Source organism: Saccostrea echinata, unplaced genomic scaffold (assembly GCF_033153115.1).
Source record: "Saccostrea echinata isolate AGI-Se365-2 ecotype Australia unplaced genomic scaffold, CSIRO_AGI_Sech_v1 ptg000002l, whole genome shotgun sequence".
NCBI classification, from domain to species: Eukaryota; Metazoa; Mollusca; class Bivalvia; order Ostreida; family Ostreidae; genus Saccostrea; species Saccostrea echinata.
This window is the reverse complement of record NW_026889751.1, coordinates 20340853-20360940: the sequence shown is the minus strand read 5'-3', so window position 1 is coordinate 20360940 and position 20088 is coordinate 20340853. Positions and strand designations below refer to the sequence as shown.

Sequence of the window (20088 nt, the reverse complement as noted above, 5' to 3'; positions counted from 1 at the left end):
CAGCATAATAATTATAATAGTGTTATTATTTGGATGTACTATGCCGAAATAGTAGTCAGGGTTTGACACATAGTGCACTCGCCTCCGGCTCGTGCACCATGTGTCAAACCCTGACTACTATTTCGGCATAGTACATCCAAATAATAACACTATTATATAAATAGCAACCGACAATTTTGAATGAAGTAACTGAGAAACTCGAAATATGCATAATATGCATAATTATGAATAATTGTAATTTAACTTTTATAAGATCAAACTTTATTCATAATTTTTGCTTGAAGTCCCATTGTATTTCAGAAAACAAATTCGAAATTATAAAGTTCTTTTTTACTATAATAATCTAAGTATTTCCATTATACACTGCATAATGATACTGCTTGAAGAACAAAGTTGATATTTTTCATTTATTTTTACTTTCAATTGATTTTTTCTTTGTTATTGAAAAACAACAAAGTATATATATGTATTCAGATGGGAGTAATTTTAAAGTTAAAGCTTAGAATACATATATGAAAAATATAATTATTATTTCTGAAAATATAAAAAGGGTGGATAAAGAAAGAGCAAAGTTCAATCATAACCATTTTCTGTACCTGATACATGGTATAGAACTTGTTTGTAGATAAATAGAGAATTGTTCTTGATTAAGGAGTGTAAAATGTTGCATAATTATGGAAATCTTGTACCATATTTGATAAAACTTGTACCATATTTGATAAAACTTGTGATTTATATTGAATATTTTTTTTAATTCATATTTAAAAACTTGTTTTTTATATTCGTAAACCTGTGAATTGCGGATCGTACCCCAAGTGTTATAAAAAGAATGGCAATGTTCATGTTTTGTTATGGGAATTCACCAATATCTGTCCGATGGAAACAATAGGAGGTGCACAATGCCACTCTGTAAAAAAAAAAAAACTATATAGCCCCCACTTTTCAAGCTGGGGGTATAAAAATGGAACAAGAGAATTCGAAATGATTGAGAAGAAATCAATTAGGGTCAACGTTCTTTTCCGCCTTACAATACAAATATAGTAAAGGGAAACTGAACCGAAGTGGCCTTTAGATATATGTTGGTTACCAAAACCTATTTTCTCATTCCTATACATTGTAATACATACGTTCTTTAGGTTCCACACCGTACAAAACAATTAAAATGTCCAAATGTTATCCCCATTGTCTCTCCAGTAAATTTAATTGACCATACACTAATTACGAGCTATAAGTTTAAATATCTGCGCGAATTGACACGTGCACGCCTCTATCGGGAGAATCACCCTAGGCCTTTAACAGGACGTCTTATCCCCAGAGCGTGTTCATTCTGCGGAAGGCTCGCTGTTTTGTTTCCAACTTCGCTTCACTTCAACTCGGGGCTTTTATTTACGTTGTCGGTTTTCACGTGTTTCTTTGGAAAACTGTTTATATACATTGGATCACAACTTTCGATTTCTTTCTTTTTAATTTTCTTTACAGTTGTTTTGTGATTTTATAGGAATTGTTTCCCTGGGAATTTAATCTTACTAACTGAAAATGGTCTATATTGTGGAAATCTGGCCATAAAGAAGTGAAGATTTTGTAGAATTTAACAGGAATGTTCGTGACAGTTAAGTATGGGGGCAAGTATCTACCGTATATATGTTTTTTTTTTTAGTCTTTCTGACATCACGGGAAAAAAACGATGAATTAGCTAATCAGAGTTCATTTAAGCTTTCCATAGACGTTATTTAAAACTTATTTGTAATCAATATATTTCTTGTTTAATGCCTCAAACATATTGAATAAACCCAGAATTACGTTCTTTATTCGAACCCTTTTATATTTTGCATCTTGAAAAGAACACGAGTGGTGTTTTCATAATTCATTTATTTAATATCGATTTCTGTCAGGTTTTCATAAACTGAGTTACATTGAAAGCTCGTATAATATTTTAATTTCTAACAAAGACGCAGGTTTTAGGATAGCATTACCATGATGGAGTGTGAATTGTTAGGTGTATTCGCATGTTGTCAATAAAATACTGATATTAAGGCGATAAGTCGCGGTTTTCCTTTTTATTGGTTTTGCCATTTACAATTTTACCTTTTCAGTCAGTTGATAACATTTGAAAATGTAGTCCGAGTGGATTATTTCTATCAAATACACATCGATCGTAACCTTTTTACACTTAATTGTTTTATTGCCCAGTGTAAGAAGTGGTTTGTGTGTTATAACACATCTACGAACAAATTCACTCTCATTTGTCAATTGTTTTATTGCTATCTTCACAGTTTCAAGTGCACTTTCTACCTGAAACGTTCATTCATAAAACACAGGTATAAAAATTGCTTAAAATATAAAGAAAAAAAAAACAAAATGCAAATTATTTTTTATTATGTTTCTTTTAAATAGACGAGCAAAGTCGTCTCTTCAATGCTAACTGCAGAAACGACGTCCTTCTTCAACACATCAAGAAACGGTGTGATTGCCAGCGAGATGGTAAGTCAGAATATAGGAAAAAAATTCTACCCCAAGTCAAACAATGCTTTCTACACTGCTCTGTCAAATATTGACACAGAACCCTTACGTACATAGGTACGACCAGACAGGCTACAATACATTATTTATCTAACAGGTGGTTTTAAATATTTAAATCTTTTTTCTAATTAAGATGTATGATAACAATGTTTAGCGTCAGTTGATTGTTGTAATGCTGGTTATTAAAAGATACCAGATCCTTTTTGTAGATATTACACAGTTTATCTTGTCTTGTCTAGATACTGGATCCCTCAGTCGTGCGCACGTATTCTTTCAGCTATAACTTTAATTAGGTTTTTTCTGTGTGTCCTTCGTGGCCTTGAACGATCAAATCACATCAATTTATTGCAGTTTTGTGTTTCAAGACACACAACTATTCCTCTTTATTAAAATGTCCTTTAAGGTAAGGTAAGGAGTCCCTCAATCTTTCAAAAGTATGTCGATCATTAGTTTTTCGATCAGAGGTTTGACGATCTTGTTGAAGTGGGTGGCGTATTATCAAACATTGATGATAACATTCCTTGTTACTTTGTACAATAATTATTCCTCAGGATCAAATTAAAGAACAAACAGAATCGATCTGAGTAGAATACCTTCAATAATATCTTTAGTGATAGGGAGACATTACATATAAAAAGTGTTGTTTACTAGTGGTTAATTCCATTTACAAAAAATTACAACACATTCATTTAACTTAACGACGTCAAGAATCTAGAAAGAGCTCTATGTGTTTTGACAAAATTACTTTAAAAAGATAGCAATCTTTTGAATCACATACTAGGATGGAAATTGTAACGAGTTGACTGTCCTCACTCACGTCATGGCGTCAGACAGTACTAGATTTAGCCAAGGCTTGTTGGTCAAGTCGTTCAATAGAATTATTGTGATAACTTGATCTTGGAAACTTCATACTATCTTATCAGTTGGAGAGCATGAGGAGTAAAGGAAACATGCTAAATACCTAAGGCCAAACAAAAAAATATATGTGGTTCCGGTTACACTTCCGAAAAAATTAGGGTAGGTAGGTAGGGATTTTTTTTTTTTTTTTAACAAAATGATTTTCTTAATTTTTCTAAATAATACCTATCACTGCTTTTCAAATGGCATTTAGATGTGGTGTGATAATATACTAGTCAATATTGGTAGGGGACACCTACATGCTAGCTTGCTTTGGATTTAACACTATTAAATACTAGCACTATGTTTTGCAAGGAGGCCACCATTGCTGAAACTAAAACTTAAACCGGAGCCATTCATGGAAATCTGGGAAAATTCCGGAAAAAATATGAAAATTGCCCAAAAAAAGTTTAGGGTCGGGGGTATAAAATAGGGAAGGTCGGGTAACCGGAACCACACATATTTTTTTATTTGGCCTAACCAAGCCAGAACATTGGAGCTGATGTCATTATTATCACATTATACATTACAGGTTACATAACATTTGGCCATTCTAGAATGCATATCATTAATGTCAAGCAAAACAGCAGGAATGAAGCTGGTCAGGTCAACACTTGTCAAATATCTTTTATCAGATTAACTAGTGGATGTTTATTTTCAATGCATATACTAAGTCTCTCTACCTTTGGAACTCTTATAAATCTACACATATTCATAACTTGCAGACGTTTGATTAAATTCATAGTTTAAAAAAATATAAAAGTGAAAGATATAGTTAATGAACATTATTTTGCTAAAATGCAAAAATGGTAGTTCATTTGTAACACGTTTATTTTTTATTATTATCAAAATTGTACACCAATTGAAGTTTAGATTTTTATGTGTTGTAACGGGTTACATCTTTGTATCCATGAACAGGGTCCTTTGTAAGAAATTTAACGTGGAGGGGTTAAGGTGGACACTATCAGGGAAAAAATCCTTTAGTTATCAAGCATTAAAAAAATTTATCATACGCTATTTATATTTACCTGATTTATGGGACACAAGCATAAAGTACCTATATATAAATCAACAAAATTATTGGGGGAGGGGGGCACAGTTACCGACCCCCCCCCCCCCCCCCGTGTTCCTACGGCCTTAAAAAAGAATGACAAATAATAGAGTTTACATAGAATAAATTCATGTCCAAGTTTTATTTTTATGCTGATGCCACTGAATTGAACTTTTCTTGTTTCTTAGCAGAAAGATTCATTTCCAGACTTAGAGCAGAGTCATATATGTCTCTGCTCAGAGTCATGTTAATTACACATGGGTTTAACTTTTCTTGATTCTTCGCGCAATAAGAAATTTGCTCAAGTCAGACAAGCTTTTTAGGAAAGCTAATACTTGTTTTAGTATTCATTTTCACCTTGTTTTTCCACCGAGTAGTGTTATTTTTTAATGCTTGAGCACAACATGGTCTTTGCAGATGAGTATAGCCATCTGAGCAGTAAATCCTAACCTTTCCTAAATCTTGAGAAACAACCTCTGCTATAAATGTTTACTCCAGGATTGTACATTTTGGAAACTCAAGCAACTTATCCCAATTACATCACAGAGCATAAAGATTAAAAATTACTTAAAGATGTTTAGTGCAGGCCCGTAGGAAGCATTTTCACTTTGAGGGGGGACAACTATACATTTTCAGTTGGGGGGGGGGGGACTATCAACTACCAAAATTCGTTGACAAGCAAAAAAGGTCATCAGACGTTATTATTGAGGGCGCACAAGCATATAGTAGCTATATTTTCTATAGTATTCTATATATCGGCAAAATTATCGGGGGCATTCCCCCCCGTGCCCCCCCCCCCGTTCCTACGGCCATGAAGTGCCAGAAAAAGTAAAATGAATACAAACAATTATACATTTTACAAATTAATTTATGATGTTATTTTACTTTGCACAACTGTTTCAGACATAGTGGAACTCTCTGATGAGAAAGGGGTGGTCAAACACTTGAGGAACTACCCCTACGATTATGGAATAGATCACCTGAGGGAACGGGAGACACTGATCCTCCTCAAAGTCGACGGTAAGGATAAAAGGTCTTAGTGCTAAATAAGAAACATTTAAAATTGCTATATAAAACATCAATTTTAAATTTTTTTAATATTACCAACAGACATATTGATTTTGAATTACCAATATTGGACTCCAAAACATAATAAAAATCCTTACAAAGATACATAAAGGGATGCTAGCAAATGTTCTACCTAGCCTCTTTCTTTACTCCTCACGAAAATATTAATAGCAGTGAAAGATAAAGTGCAACAGTACTGTAAAACAACACATTCAAGAAGTGATGTTAATCAAATGTGGATACTTAGAAATTCCAAAAGAAATTTCACAAAATTGGAAATCAATTTTTTCCCCAAAATAAATGGCATCAAAACGTATCATTTTCAACGATAAATTAAAGACCAGACTATTCGACATCATAGACAGCCGCTTTCTTAAAAAGAACAAAACTCGCAAATTTACCTTTTTAGTCATTGGTCATATACAAACTTTGTGAAAAATCATTCCGAGTCTACACACATTGTCAAGCACTCTGAAGTTGAACTTTAAAAGTTGTTTTGAGTTCTTCATTGGCAATATCTACTTATATTATTCTTTGGAGACCAGGTTTTCAAATCATTTGTTGGAATTCACATGATTACGAATTGTGCCCCATTATTCGCAGATTTGTTTTTGCATTCTTATAATTAAAAGCAGAATTTATTCAAAAACTTCTACATGAAAAGAAGAAATCTCTAGCTTTAACCTGCAATTCATCATATAGAGATTTTGATGACATTTGAAAAATTAACAATATTTATTTAAATCATACGTTGATTTGAGATATCCGATTGAAATCGAAATAGAAAACATCACGGAGTCGGACGCATTTCATTTTTGGATATTTTACTAGAGAAAGACATTGATAAAACAAGATGTGTTTCTGAAACACTGATGCCCCCGTATGGCAACTTATAGCAAAGGTTAATTTTAAACTTTCTCAAATGCAAATCAAATACGTTGGTACCCAAAGTAAGGTCTTGTCTCGAGGAATATACCTGTGAAATATGACAGCCCTAGCAGCAACCATTGAATAGATATGGAAAAGGTTATAGTTTTTTTAAAAGTATGTCAAACATCAAGGTCAAGGTCAAGTGGTCAAAATAATGGTGCCCACGGAAAGACCTTCTCCCAAGAAATACACAAGTGAAATATGAAAGCCGAAGCACCAATCATTCAAAAGTTATGACCAAGGTTAAAGTTTTCCAAAAGTAGGTCAAACTTCAAGGTCAAAGTCAAAGGGTCAAAGTTAATGGTATCCAAAGGAAGGTCTTGTCACAAGGATTACACATATGAAATATGAAAACCCTAGCACCAATCATTCAAAAGTTATGGCCAAGGTTAAAGTTTTCCAAAAGTAGTTCAAACACGAAGGTCAAAATCAAGGGGTAGAGTTGTTGGTATCCAGAGGAAGGTCTTCACACAAGGATTACGTATGTGAACTATGAAAGACCTAGCACCAATGTTCAAAAGTTATGGCCAGGGTTAAAGTTTTCAAAGTACGTCAAACTCCAAGGTCAAAGGGTCAAAGTTGTTGGTATCCAAAGGAAGGTCTTGTCACAAGAATTACACTTATGAAGTATGAAAGCCATAGCACCAATTGTTCAAAAGTTATGGCCAGGGTTAAAGTTTGGTAAAATTTTGCAAAACTGGGTCAAACTCCAAGGTCAAGGTCAAATATGGTGGTACCCAAAGAAAGGTCTTTTCACAAGGAATACACATGTGAAATATGAAAGCCATAGCTCAAACCAATCAAAAGTTATGGGCAAGGTTAAAGTTTTTTCGGACAAACAGACAGACAGGGCAAAAACTATATATCCCCGAATCTTCGATATTGGGGCATAGAAAGCTTAGTGATAAACGTGATAACTTCATTTTTTTGTCAACTTCCCTTCTTTATGTAACAATATACCATGGTTATTGTTGTTTCGATACACAAGAGCAGGTTCTTCGTACATGATAATATGTTAATAAATGGGTATTTAAAATCTCGTTTAAAGTCATTTTTTGAAAATTCTATGGTCGACACAATGACCTTGTTAGCAAATGCAATCTGTTGTAAGGGTCGAATATTGACTGACTCGTCTTTCATCAAATTGTTAGGACATTAATTTTATACTGAATTTTCTATGGATGTCTCCGTTTGCCCGATCATGACAAAGTGCACACGGTGGAAGTGTTCGGTCAAATGAGGATTCTTATTCCTCCATGGCACCTGATCCCACCTTGTTTTCAGAGGATCATGTTTGTTCTGCTTACAATTTGTATTGTTTCTTTGGACTTTTGAGCATGATTACTTTTCGTTATTTGCAAATTCCATTTGCAACACATGTGTAACACATATTACGTTAACTGTACAAACAAGATGTGTTTGTGAAACACTGATGCCCCCATATGACAACTTATAGCGAAAGTTAAACTTTCTCAAATGCAAATCAAATATGTTGATACCCAAAGTTAGGTCTTGTCCAGAGGAATATTCATGTGAAATATGAAAGCCCTAGCAGCAACCATTGAAAAGATGTGGAAAATGTTAAAGTTTTTCAAAAGTAAGTCAAACATCAAGGTCAAGGTCAAATGTTCAAAATTAATGGTGCCTAAGGAAAGGGCTCCTCAGAAGAAATACACATGTAAAATAAGAAAGCCCTAACACAAACCGTTCAAAATATATGGCCAAGGTTAAAGTTTTTCAAATGTAAGTCAAACTCCAAGGTCAAGGTCAAAGGGCTATAATTGTTGGTATCTAAAGGAAGGTCTTGTCACAAGGATTACATATGTGAAGAATGAAAGCCCAAGCATCAACTGTTCAAAAGTAATGGCCAAGGTTAAAGTTTTCCAAAAGTAGGTCAAACTCCAAGGTCAAGGTCAAAGTGTCAAAGTTGTTAATATCCAAAGAATGGTCTTGTCACAAGGATTACATATGTGATGTATGAAAGCCATAGCACGAACCGTTCAAAGGTTATGGCCATGGTTTAAGTTTTTCAAAAGTTGGTCAAAGTCCTAGGTCAAGGTCAAAGGGTCAAAGTTGTTGGTCTCTAGAGAAAGGCCTTTCACAAGAATTACACATGTGAAGTATGAAAGCCCTAGCACCAACTGTTCAAAAGTTATGGCCAAGGTTAAAGTTGGGTAAAATTTTGCAAAACCGGGTCAAACTCCAAGGTCAAGGTGAAAAGGTCAAATATGATGGTACCCAAAGAAAGGTCTTGTCACAAGGAATACGCATGTGAAATATGAAAGCCATAGCTCTAACCCATCAAAAGTTATGAGCAATGTTAAAGTTTTTGCGGACAAACAGATAAACAGACAGACAGACGGACGGACAGGGCAAAACTATGTACCCCCGAATCTTCGATACGGGGCATAAAAAGTTGCAGCAGAATTTTGTCTAAAATTCGTTAAATATATATGTTACAGATATGAACATTTATCTTATGTACTTTTAAGCATATGATCAACATTTTAATCAGATATCAATCATAATTATATACTGCTTAATACACATATATTTTATATGTTAAAAAATTAGAGCACTCGTTTCTAGTTTTCAAGGTTAGTCATAGTTAACTTGATTTTACACTTTGATTATTCTGATACTCTGATTTAATCTGAAACTGTGACGGCGAATGTTGCCTTGTATTTCCAAAATTTAATACTTTGAAAATTAATTTGGCGTATGTGGGTTGTAATAGCAGATACTTTGAAACTTTGATGGGAGTATGAAGGCTGTAATTTCTAAAGAAAAGATTTGATAGTAAAAATTATTATTTAAAAAACGTTTGAAATGGAAATTGATCGTAAAATTTTGTACATGGAAGCTGAAATGATTTAACCATAGTTTTATTGTAGTTTAAAATTGTGAAGGTTTAATTAACTACAAAATGCTATATTTTATAATGGCTTTGCAGTTATTTTTTGTTTATTTCTTTACATACACATTAGTTTGTGTATGTGTGTATTTTTTTAACAAACCACTCTCAAGATATGCGTAAGTAAAACCACAATATATTGATGATCACAACAAAGTAAGTTGTTCCACCCTTTTAAACTTCCTGAAATCTCACAATTGCGTCAAAGTATGGGCTTTCTACTTTATTCAAAATATTAATGTCCCATTTTTCCCTTATTTACAATTAAATTTTAATAGTTCTGACATCATTCAGGCTTCTTTATGAATTTATTTAAAATGACAGGTATCATTTCCTCTGGAGGTTTATTTCTTAATCTGCATAACAAGGGGTACTATGAATTTGTTCTTCAGATATTTGTGAATTATTGAGACATTGCATTGACCAGTTTGAATAAGATATCTGGAGATTTCATGGTTATCATTATATCAAATTCATTACTTCTGTCCCTCTATCTACTAAGGAAATTTTAGCATGAATATTGAAGAGAACGGTCGATGTTTGAAAGATCCGTGCCCTGTATGCTACTAATAAAACGTAAAATTATTTTATCTAAGTTTGTTAGAACAGTTGATGATAGTGTTGGATCTGCTTACAGGTAACATGTATGGAGACGAGAACGACTCGACAATGGGCGACAGGCTGACATTTATCCCACTCCTAGCCAGCATGGAGGGCAATCAAGAATTTATGGGTGAGCATCAATCCTCTCTGTAGTGACAGTTTTCTAATAACACTCTGTTTAATACGATGCTTTGTTATTATTTAGCCGTAAGTTTCAGAGTTATTTACACGTGAAGTCTGAGTGCCAATACACTTTATTTGCACAGCATGATATATCACTTTATTCCTATGAAATATGAACAGTTTACTAGATAAGTTTGGAGCAAATTTGTCTTCTTATTATAATTTATCCGTCAAATAACTTAATGTTGTTTTTTTATTTGTAATGATTATAATATTTTGATGTTTCTTTCCAGAACTGATTAACCCTCGGCCACAGTCACGTAAGAGTTCGGCACGTGAAGACGATCGAAGAGTGAAAGCAAAAGGCGGGAAAACTCCTCCTACCACCAAACGACAGAATACCAAATCTAGCGCGAAAAAGACTTCCTGACAGAGTGTAATTTAGAATGTTTTATTTATTGTAAATGTCTGTGTGTATTTGAGTATGTTGTTCAAAAGTAAATTATAATAAACAGAATTTCGTTGTATTCAGTGACTTTTTACTCAGAGTATCGCCGAAATGTTTGGAAAACTTGAGTTCAGTGTCGGCCATCGAAAATAAGTATGTCAACAGTACAAAATAGACACATGAAACACAAACAGGAAACAAAACACAAAAAAATTAAGAAAACCACAAACAGACACACATACAACCAAAATTTTAACACAACTATATATATTAACAGACACACGCTCTATTAATGAATATAATTTGAAGTTGACTATCACCCACAGATTTGAACAGATTGGTAATGTCCAAAGTAGAACATTGAAGTTTTGTAATCTAAAACACACACACACTAACACATCCACACACTGACAACTAACCAAAACAACACTAAGAATTAAATGTAGATATGTTTAAGGACATTTCCAAAATGCATGTTTCCAAAATATTTAATAAAACGTGAATATTAACAAAAAATAGCCCTGAAAATTCCAATAGATTTTAATTACTATAGAATATAACCTTTAGAGGTAAGCTAATATAATCCAACATTTGGTTGTCTTCCTGAATCGTGGAATTAAAGTGAAGCATCTAGGCAAACATCCGTTACATCGAAGAATTTAACAAAGACTTTAGTTAGTGTAAGAAGATAAAACAGCCCTGCTCTTCTCCAGAGAACAGAATCAGTGGTTAACGTTGCTCATGTCTCTTTCCCCTTACGTGTACATTGTACTATTTTATTCTTTAATTAAAATATTAAGTATCGCCCAGATGCACAGATTCTGAAAGAATTTTCATCGATGGAATTGATTAATATTTCAAAGTAATATTCCCAATAACATTTATGACTAAAAATTTGGAATTGTAAATAAGACCAGCAACAACTCTAGAAAAGGTGCAGTATTTTGCACCTGTCCTCATTTCCGTATACAGTTCAAAAATCCTCTTAACAAATTAAATGCAAACATTGTGTTTTTGAAAGAAATGTAATGCTGTTAAAGACGCAAACAAAGACGTCGTGAATTTTGTAATTTACCAAAGTTTACAAATAAATCATGATAATTGATAGTTTACTTTGTGATATATAGTTGCCTCCCCCCCCCCCTTTTTTTTTGCATTCATATCAGTTTCAATGTGTCAGTGGATGCTATGAGTCAAGTTTTCAGACAACACTTTTCGAATTGGGTATCATTCCCACTGGAGTGCCTTCCACGTATCTTTTTAGTTGCTGGTTTTTTTTTAGCAAGGGTCTTCTTTATTCGCTTAAAATATGTAAAAATACAAACAAAAAGATACGTGAAAGGCAATCTAACAACATAGTATTCAATTCCCAAAATGTTGTCTGAAAACTTAATTCATATTATGCCTAGATGCATTCAGACTGTTTTTGTGCATAAAGGTTAGGAACTAATTCTTTCAAAGTAGAAAAAGTGCATTTAATTTGTTCACAAAAGAATGTTTGGTAAAAAGTTTTTTGAGCTGCACACATTAGTCACGAAGTATCATCCTTCATTGGCCATGTGTAATTTATGTGTATACATACATAGGAAAATACATGTATGTCATGTCAATACTCCAGATGAAGACCCAGGAATATCTGACCACAAAATCTACTGTATTTGGATTGCATGCTACTGAAATGATAGGTTTGTTACACTTTGTATGTTGAGGGACCATGCAATATTTATCATCAGGGTTTGACCGGTGCAAAAGAAACAAAACCAAAACTTTAAGTAGATTTCCTGGTCCCTGAAAAAGTTATTGTTCTTCTTCACGTGTATCTGCTACACATAAATGACATTCACAGCAGTTAAACCAAACTTAATACCTGTTTAAAGGAAAATTTAACAATTTTACTCGTCTAGCAATTTATTATTAACACTGTCTAATAAATATGATGGTAAATATTCTCTTTCATTCATAATTGAATGGGGGATCTATCATGAAAAATAAACTTGTATAATTCAGAATATGTGTTAAGGTATTCGCTTTAGGAGTCTTTATTTATACATACATGTATTCCATAAGTATTATAATTGAATTTTTTAAAAACAAAATCATGCACAAATGTTCTAAAACACCAGATCCCGCGCACATTAGCTTCAACTACAAGAACATAAAGAAAACATATAGAAAATGCTCTTTAAAACCAACAGATTTCCCAAAGATATGTTATTCAAGAGCGATAACTTTCACATTACTTTCACATCTACATTTTACATGGGTATTTTTTTCCATTGAGTATATGAAACGTGGCAAAAGAGTTCGAGTTGTTTTTTTTAGGTGGGGTGGGGTTGGGGTTGGGGGTTAGGGAGATCTTTTAAATTGCGGAAGGAGCCCATGAATATCTGAACCAATAATGAACCAATGAATAATTGTTACTCAGAGTAACTTGAGAAACCCAAACCTGCTTAATTAAGTGTCTCTTTTTTCACAAACATTAGTATTTGACTGGGTGCTTTATCGAAAACTATGCTGTGACAACTTAGCTTCAGCTTGCACGGTTATAATAGAGCAGATTGACCTGAGTGATTAGAAGAAAAAAATCGTGAAACAATATAACTCACGTATATATTCCGAAATCCATTGAATTAATTAAACATGGTAAAGTGTATGGAAAAACTGACAATTGAAAATAGACTGGACTTCATTTAGAGTCTTCATTTGTGTCTTTTATGGATCTATGGTCGACTGTACATAGTTAGCATAAGGTTTTAATTATTATTGGAGCTTTCGGTCTTTATTTTACAATAAGTAACTCTGTTGTTGAATCTACTTTGCTCATTGTTATCTTTGGCAAAATCTTATTCGGAGCTTTGGTTTGCATCTTTTAAGTATCCTCTTTTCAGCCTCTGATTAAACCTCATTTAAAGTCTCTGAGATATTGCAAAAGAAATAAAAGTTATAAAACATTGTAATTTTGACAGTCATGTTTACAATCTCCGGAATAATATTGTTTCCCTTATATTTGGTTTAGATCCTCTAGCAGAACTTTTTTCTAGCCTTTTGTTGAATTGTGTTTGGTGTCTCTAGCATTCTGACTAAAACCAGACCCTACTATTTCACTTCCTATACAACGAAGTGCAACAGTAGGGTCTGGCTTTAGTCAGACTGATGTCTCTAGATGAACTCAGTTTAATAAGATTTTGTTCGGTAACTCTTGCTGAATCTTTCTTTTCTTTCGATGTCAGGTAGAATCCCATTCTGTACCTGTCTCTCAGTCATGTTCAGAGACATTCTTCATTTCAAAAATAAAGCTTTCTTGTATTATTGGTATGTTATAACTGATGCAAATAGAGAAAATATGTGACTCAAGAGAAAGAGCAAGGTACGATCAGAAACCATATTCTATGCCTGACACTTCATACAAAACTTCTTTACCATTAAATGGGGTACATGTACTTCTATTATAAACAATACTCTGGAATCACCTAATTCGCGGGGCTTAATGTTCGTGGACAACTTTTACTGGTTCATGGGGACAAAATTTTGTGGAAGGCAAATCGTTTAGTATACAGTTCCGCGCACTTTTTAAGCCCACATAGTTTTTTGCAAAAATTAATAAAAGTCACATTGTTACAATGTGATATTATGTAATGAGACAACAAAATATATTTAAAGGTGATTTTTGTTTATCTTTTTTTTCTATCTCACTTATAAAAAAAACAAAAACAAAATTCATAAATAATATTTGGTAGGACTTGGATATAGTCTTGGCTTGATTCATTTTACAATCCTTTGCATCTTCAACTTTCGAACTGATTCGCTTTTCCTGCAATGCTAAATTTTTTAAGATTCTCTGACTATGGGTGACGCGTTTTTTCTTTATCTAGACACAGTAATTGTTTCTTCTATTTTCTGAACATTTACCTGACTCCGTAACGCAAGATGATAATACACTACTAGTATTTCTTATCTGTTCGACTGCTTTCCATGTTAAAAATCTGGCATTTTTCATAGTAACTATCTGAAATCCAGCTTCAAGAAAGATCCGTTCTAATGCAAAATAACAAAGTTTCAAACCTTATACATGTATATAAAAGAATATTTCTTTCAATAATAAAAATTTATCATATTTAAAGATAAACAATGCTATATTATTCTATACCTTTTGGCATGGTTTCCATCTCCAGCTATTTCCCTTTTCGGCACTACATTTCGATAAAATCGAGACGAGTATGATAAATTAGCGAAGTACTTAGAAGAATGCTCACCTTAAAGATTTCAATTTAAAAACATCCAACCAATAAGTATTAAAGAAAACTCGATTAATTCTATTTGAAAATACCTATGGCAGAATCATCAAATTTGTTACATCGTACCATTTATTGATAAACCCCCCTTTACAACAGCGACTTTGAAAACTTAAGAAAATGTTTTTAAGGGCATATGCCCTTGACATGAGATACCAAATACATCTCGTGGCTAATTTTTCGTACTTCTGTTTGATAATGTGAATTATTACTATAAAAAATATGTGACCTACTTTGTGCAAAAAACCATATGAGCTGAAAAAGTGTGGAGCTGTATACAGAAGATTCTTGACAAAGTTTTGACTGGAGATGGCAAGGTTTAAAGTTTGCGTTAGGTAAGAAATTAAAGCGAATGATTACATCACCAATTATACTAGGCTACGAAGCTATTCATAATGTAAAGCAGCAGTTATATGTATATTCTTTTTGAAGAAAAAAAATCCTACATCTCCTTATTTTGTGTTTGCATTTCACAACGGTCCCATATAAAAGATAATGAAATAAATTTCCTTATTTCATTGCAACCTCTGCGTACATCATGAGGCACATTACATTTTTTTGTTTTTTTGTTTTATCGTGTGGACATGGAGTCCACAGTTTACTATCAACACATGGAAATGATGTCGAACAACTGAAACAACTTGTTCAGCAGATGAATGCTAGCCTCCAACATGTGCTTGCTGAAAACCAAAACCTGAATGCAGAAATTGATGGATTGAAGAATATAACCTCTCGTATAGCGGCGACTAGCACAGGTATTAAAAATTGTTAACGTTTTTTCATAATTACAATTTGTGAATTTCAATTTGAAATAAAAAATATTCGCTATACCCAGTACCTATATGCACTCTTTCATTATTCTGTATTTGTGCCATTATACATGTATAGAATTCATTCCATCGTTATCAATCAATATCGCATTGAGATCGTCCGTTTCTGACCCGCGGCATAACAAATACTCAGACATTAGAATGTTTTAGATCTTTTTTTTTTTCTTTATAAACCATCGTTTCAACTTTTGAGTAGGACTAAACATTTTTTTCAATATGAAAAAGGCGATATGTAGAGAAAAGAAAGAATGTTTTACTGAAGCACTTATTTAGCCATATTTTTGCTTTCAATTTTTCAAAGCATTATGTATCGTTTTTAAGGCTTACATCCTGTTGCATTTACGGCGATACTTACTCATACTGTGGAACTGGGCGCAGGACAAACAGTTGTGTTCGACAAAATCATCCTTAATCTTGACAATGCTTATCATGAAACCTACGGACACTTCCGGGCCCCAATTTCCGGATTGTACCAGTTTTCTGTGTCATTATTAAATGATCACAAAGAGACTACGTTTGTGATTGTGAGAAATGGAAACCAAAATTTGGCCACACTGTTTACTAAAGCAGATCAATTTTCGTCATCTGCTAAGATGTTTGTTGTTCAAATGGAGTTTGATGATGTTTTGTTTGTCAGAACTGTTAATGCAGGGAATTTGGACGGATTAGCTTACTATTGCGTGTTTAGTGGATTTCTTATTCAGTAACTGTAATATTATTCTATTAATGCAAGTCTTAGTAATGATCTTTAAAGTGAATTTGGTCATTGACATAAAGCAGATTAGTTGAAATGCAGAAATTTGATGCATCAAAAGTTATTAACATACAAATATTGACTGTGGTGGCGGGCAAACATTTGTTATGTTAGCCCATGATGGATGAAAAATTGCCCGATGCGGCGCAATATTTTTGTTTCTAGGGGGGCTAAAATGATCAATGTTCCCGAAAACACAGTCAATAATTGTTTTATGTCCCCGTAATCGAAGATTCGGGGATACATGTATATAGTTTTTTGCCCTGTCCGTCTGCGTCTGTCTAGCTGTCTTTTTGTCAGCAAAAGCTTCCATAACTTTTGATTGGTTGGAGCATTGGCTTTCATATTTATACCTGGTTTATTCCTTGTGGCAAGACCTTCTTTTGGGTACGAACATATTTGACCTCTTGATCTTTGAGTTAACCCACTTTTGCAATAATTTACCAAACTTTAACCTTGGCCATAACTTTTGAACAGTTCGTGCTAGTACTTTTATACTTCACATGATAAGACCTTTCCAAAGATATAAAGATTTTTTTTTACCTTTGACCTTCACCTTACAGTTTGACCCATTTTAAAAAAACTTTAACCTTGGAAATAATTTTTGAACAGATAGAACTAGGTCTTTCATATTTCAAAGGTTTATTATTTGTGACAAGGTCTTTCTTTTGATACCAACAAATTGATCTTTTGACTTTGACCTTGGAGTTTGACCTATTTTTGAAAATCCTAAAAGTTGGCTTTCTTTTGCACAGTTGGAGCTAGGGCATTAATATTTCACATTAATATTTCTTATGAAAAGGCCTTTGAATTTTGACCTTGCAGATTCACCCAAATTTAAAAAGCTTAAACACTGGTCATAAATTTTGAATGGTTGGTGCTTGGGCATTTATATTTCACAGGTATATTCATTGAGGCAAGTCCTTTCTTTGGGTTATAACATTTTTTTTATCTTTTGACCTTGAAGTTTGACTTGCATTTGAGCAACTTTGACCTTCGCCAAAAGCTGCCATACAGGGGCAACAGTGTTTCACAAACACATTTTGTTTTCTTTTTTCAATTTTCTTCTTTTTTTTTTTATTTTTTAAGCCACTGCAGTATCTTACTATTACAATAAATCGTTCAACTAATCAGAATCAAAATTAACTAGTCCCCTACCGGCAGGTGTAAAATGGTTCCCATCAAGAATTGAAAATACCATAATTCCATAAAAAATCATTGAAGGGGAACAAAATGCAAACTTGATATTTAACCCATCAAGATAAACCTACCAAAATTCAGCTCAATATCTGCAAGCGTTTAGAAAAAATGCGGAAAACCCTTATAAATTGAAAAGGTCGTAACTCTGTCAAAATCATTGAAGCGGAGCGAAATGTAAACTTGATCTGTAACTCATCAAGATACACTCACATACCTAAGACCAGCTCAATATCTGCAATTGCAAGCATTTTGAAAAAAAGTGCAAAAAACCAAGTGGAATAGACTGACCGACAGACGGAGGGGCAGCTAGACGGACAGACAGCTAGATGGATACACAGACAGATAGCTGGAAAGACGAGGAGGAAACCTATAGTCTCCTCCGGTTTTACCGGTAGGGGACTATTGTCTAATGAAAAAGAAGGAAAACTCTGCCAGTCATTATTAAAAATTAAATGACGTCTCTCATTTCCATATTTACTTTAAATCTGTCTTGCATTTTTTGTATACAATTAAATTCATCTTACATTTAGGTCGAGGATCGGTGGCTTTTACAGCAATCCTGTCGCATGACACGGAGTTAGCGAATGGACAGACAGTTGTGTTTGACAAAATTCTTGTGAATCGAGGAAACGCCTACAATAAAAACTTTGGTCATTTTCGTGTGCAAAACAGTGGTATATATCAATTTACTGTGTCATACCTAAACAACGGAAAATCGTCATATTTTCTACTAGCGAAAAATGGGAACCAAGAGTTGATAATTGATTACCTAGAGTACGGTCAAAATTATTCATCATCGTCCAGCGTCGTCGTTCAGCTGATTGTAGGGGATCTTGTATTTGTTAAAACCATCATGAATCCTTCAAACCTGAGAGGTTCTGATAATTGCTTTTTCAGTGGATTTCTAGTTCAAAATATATAATAAAGTGCAATAAATATTGCTTTGTATATAATGAAATGTACGAAATAAAAGCCATCGTGCATCAATGAAAAACGTCATCGTGCACTGATGGAGCAGATTTCAATGAGAACTTTAGGTCATTATCACACAGTTCAAATCTTTTTTTTTTTCATTTAAGCAGAGCATGCAGCTAAAATCCAAATCGAATCATGCAGGACACATACATTTATTTTATTTTCCTTCACACAATGAATAACGAATAATGCTAAATAATGTTATATCTCCGCCATCTTGATTTTTTTTCTTTGGTTGGTTGGTTGATTGTTCACTTTTCATCCCTTCGAGAACTTTTCACTCAACTAAGTTCGGAGGTTGCAAATGTAAACCTTCTACACTTAAAGCCATTAAGCAGTACATGAGGGATCTTATGCCAGTATCTACTTCTACATGAGACCTACATTTACAGGATATCATCCGAAAGACTGGACTCCACGTCTAGCAGTGGGATTCTAACCAGTGGTGTAAAAATCTAGTCCTTACATTATGTACGAAATTAGCTAAGTTAAGCACTGGGCCATGCAGGCGACTTTTTAAGGGTTGTTTCTTCCCTTGAAAACTACAAACATTCCCACCATAAATTAAAGACCAGGCGTTTTAGACAACTGCTTTTTCAATAAAAAAGGAATTCGTAAATTTAAAAACCTTGTAATTGTTCATCTGCAAACTCATTTTGTTTAAAAAACATTCTTATTCGACACACAATTACTCCGAAGTTGATATAAAAAAAAAGCTAATTCAGAGAATTTGTGTTCCCCCTTAAGGTAAAAAGAAGAGGGTGGAAGAACGGGAAAAAATATGCAGATGTGGAAAGGAAAATAGTCAACCTTGACCTTTCAGCCTTTGACTTTAAAGTCAATAGGTTTTTTAGGTTAACCCAAAGTTATCATCTGAAAATATGCAATATATAAATTTATGACCTTTGTCTTTGACCGTTTGACTTCAAAATTAATAGAAGTCTTTTAAAGTAATTGACTAAAGGTATAAAATTTCATTTAGAAACCTCAAAGGTAGATAGAATTATCACCAGGAAGCATTTTATGCGATATTGAATTTTTAACCTTGACCTTTTCACCTAAAAATCAAAAGGACTCTTCTTTAAGACATTGAGAATTATGATATAAAATTTCATAGTAAAAGATCAGAGGAAAACTAAAGTTATCATCTGAAAACCATTTTTTGCATTAATTTTTTACCTTGACCCTAGACGTTTTGACGTAAAAATTGATAGTGGTGTTCTTTAAGAGACTAGTAGTAATGATATAACTTTATTGAAAAGGATCTGGAAACTTTTTTTTTTTGGCAATATGAATTGCATATGAATTTCTGACCCTGACCTTTGTCCTTTTGACCTCCAAATCAAAATGAGTCTTTTAAAGGCCAAATGCAGTTGTGATTAATTTAAGTTAAAGTTCAGAAACGAAAAAAAGTCTGACTTTGACCTTTGACCTTTTTAGGTCATAGGGAGTTGTTATGTTAAATTCATTGAATGAAAATCAA

General features: G+C 33.4%; 2 protein-coding genes across 2 annotated transcripts; both read left to right on the top strand.

The window, feature by feature from the left end:
- The first annotated feature begins 1307 nt into the window (after nucleotides 1-1307).
- Nucleotides 1308-10610, top strand: LOC133201243 (uncharacterized protein CXorf65 homolog). Its single transcript, XM_061337040.1, has 5 exons — nucleotides 1308-1622; nucleotides 2395-2481; nucleotides 5372-5488; nucleotides 10018-10113; nucleotides 10400-10610. Exons 1-5 carry the CDS (start codon nucleotides 1598-1600, stop codon nucleotides 10534-10536), a joined length of 462 nt encoding a protein of 153 aa, XP_061193024.1. The 5' UTR covers nucleotides 1308-1597; the 3' UTR covers nucleotides 10537-10610.
- A 4819-nt stretch (nucleotides 10611-15429) lies between these two features.
- LOC133178114 (complement C1q-like protein 2) lies at nucleotides 15430-19044 on the top strand. Its single transcript, XM_061312870.1, has 3 exons — nucleotides 15430-15601; nucleotides 18161-18505; nucleotides 18998-19044. The coding sequence occupies exons 1-3, from the start codon at nucleotides 15499-15501 to the stop codon at nucleotides 19042-19044; spliced, it is 495 nt and encodes a 164-aa protein (XP_061168854.1). The 5' UTR covers nucleotides 15430-15498.
- Nucleotides 19045-20088: the final 1044 nt, after the last annotated feature.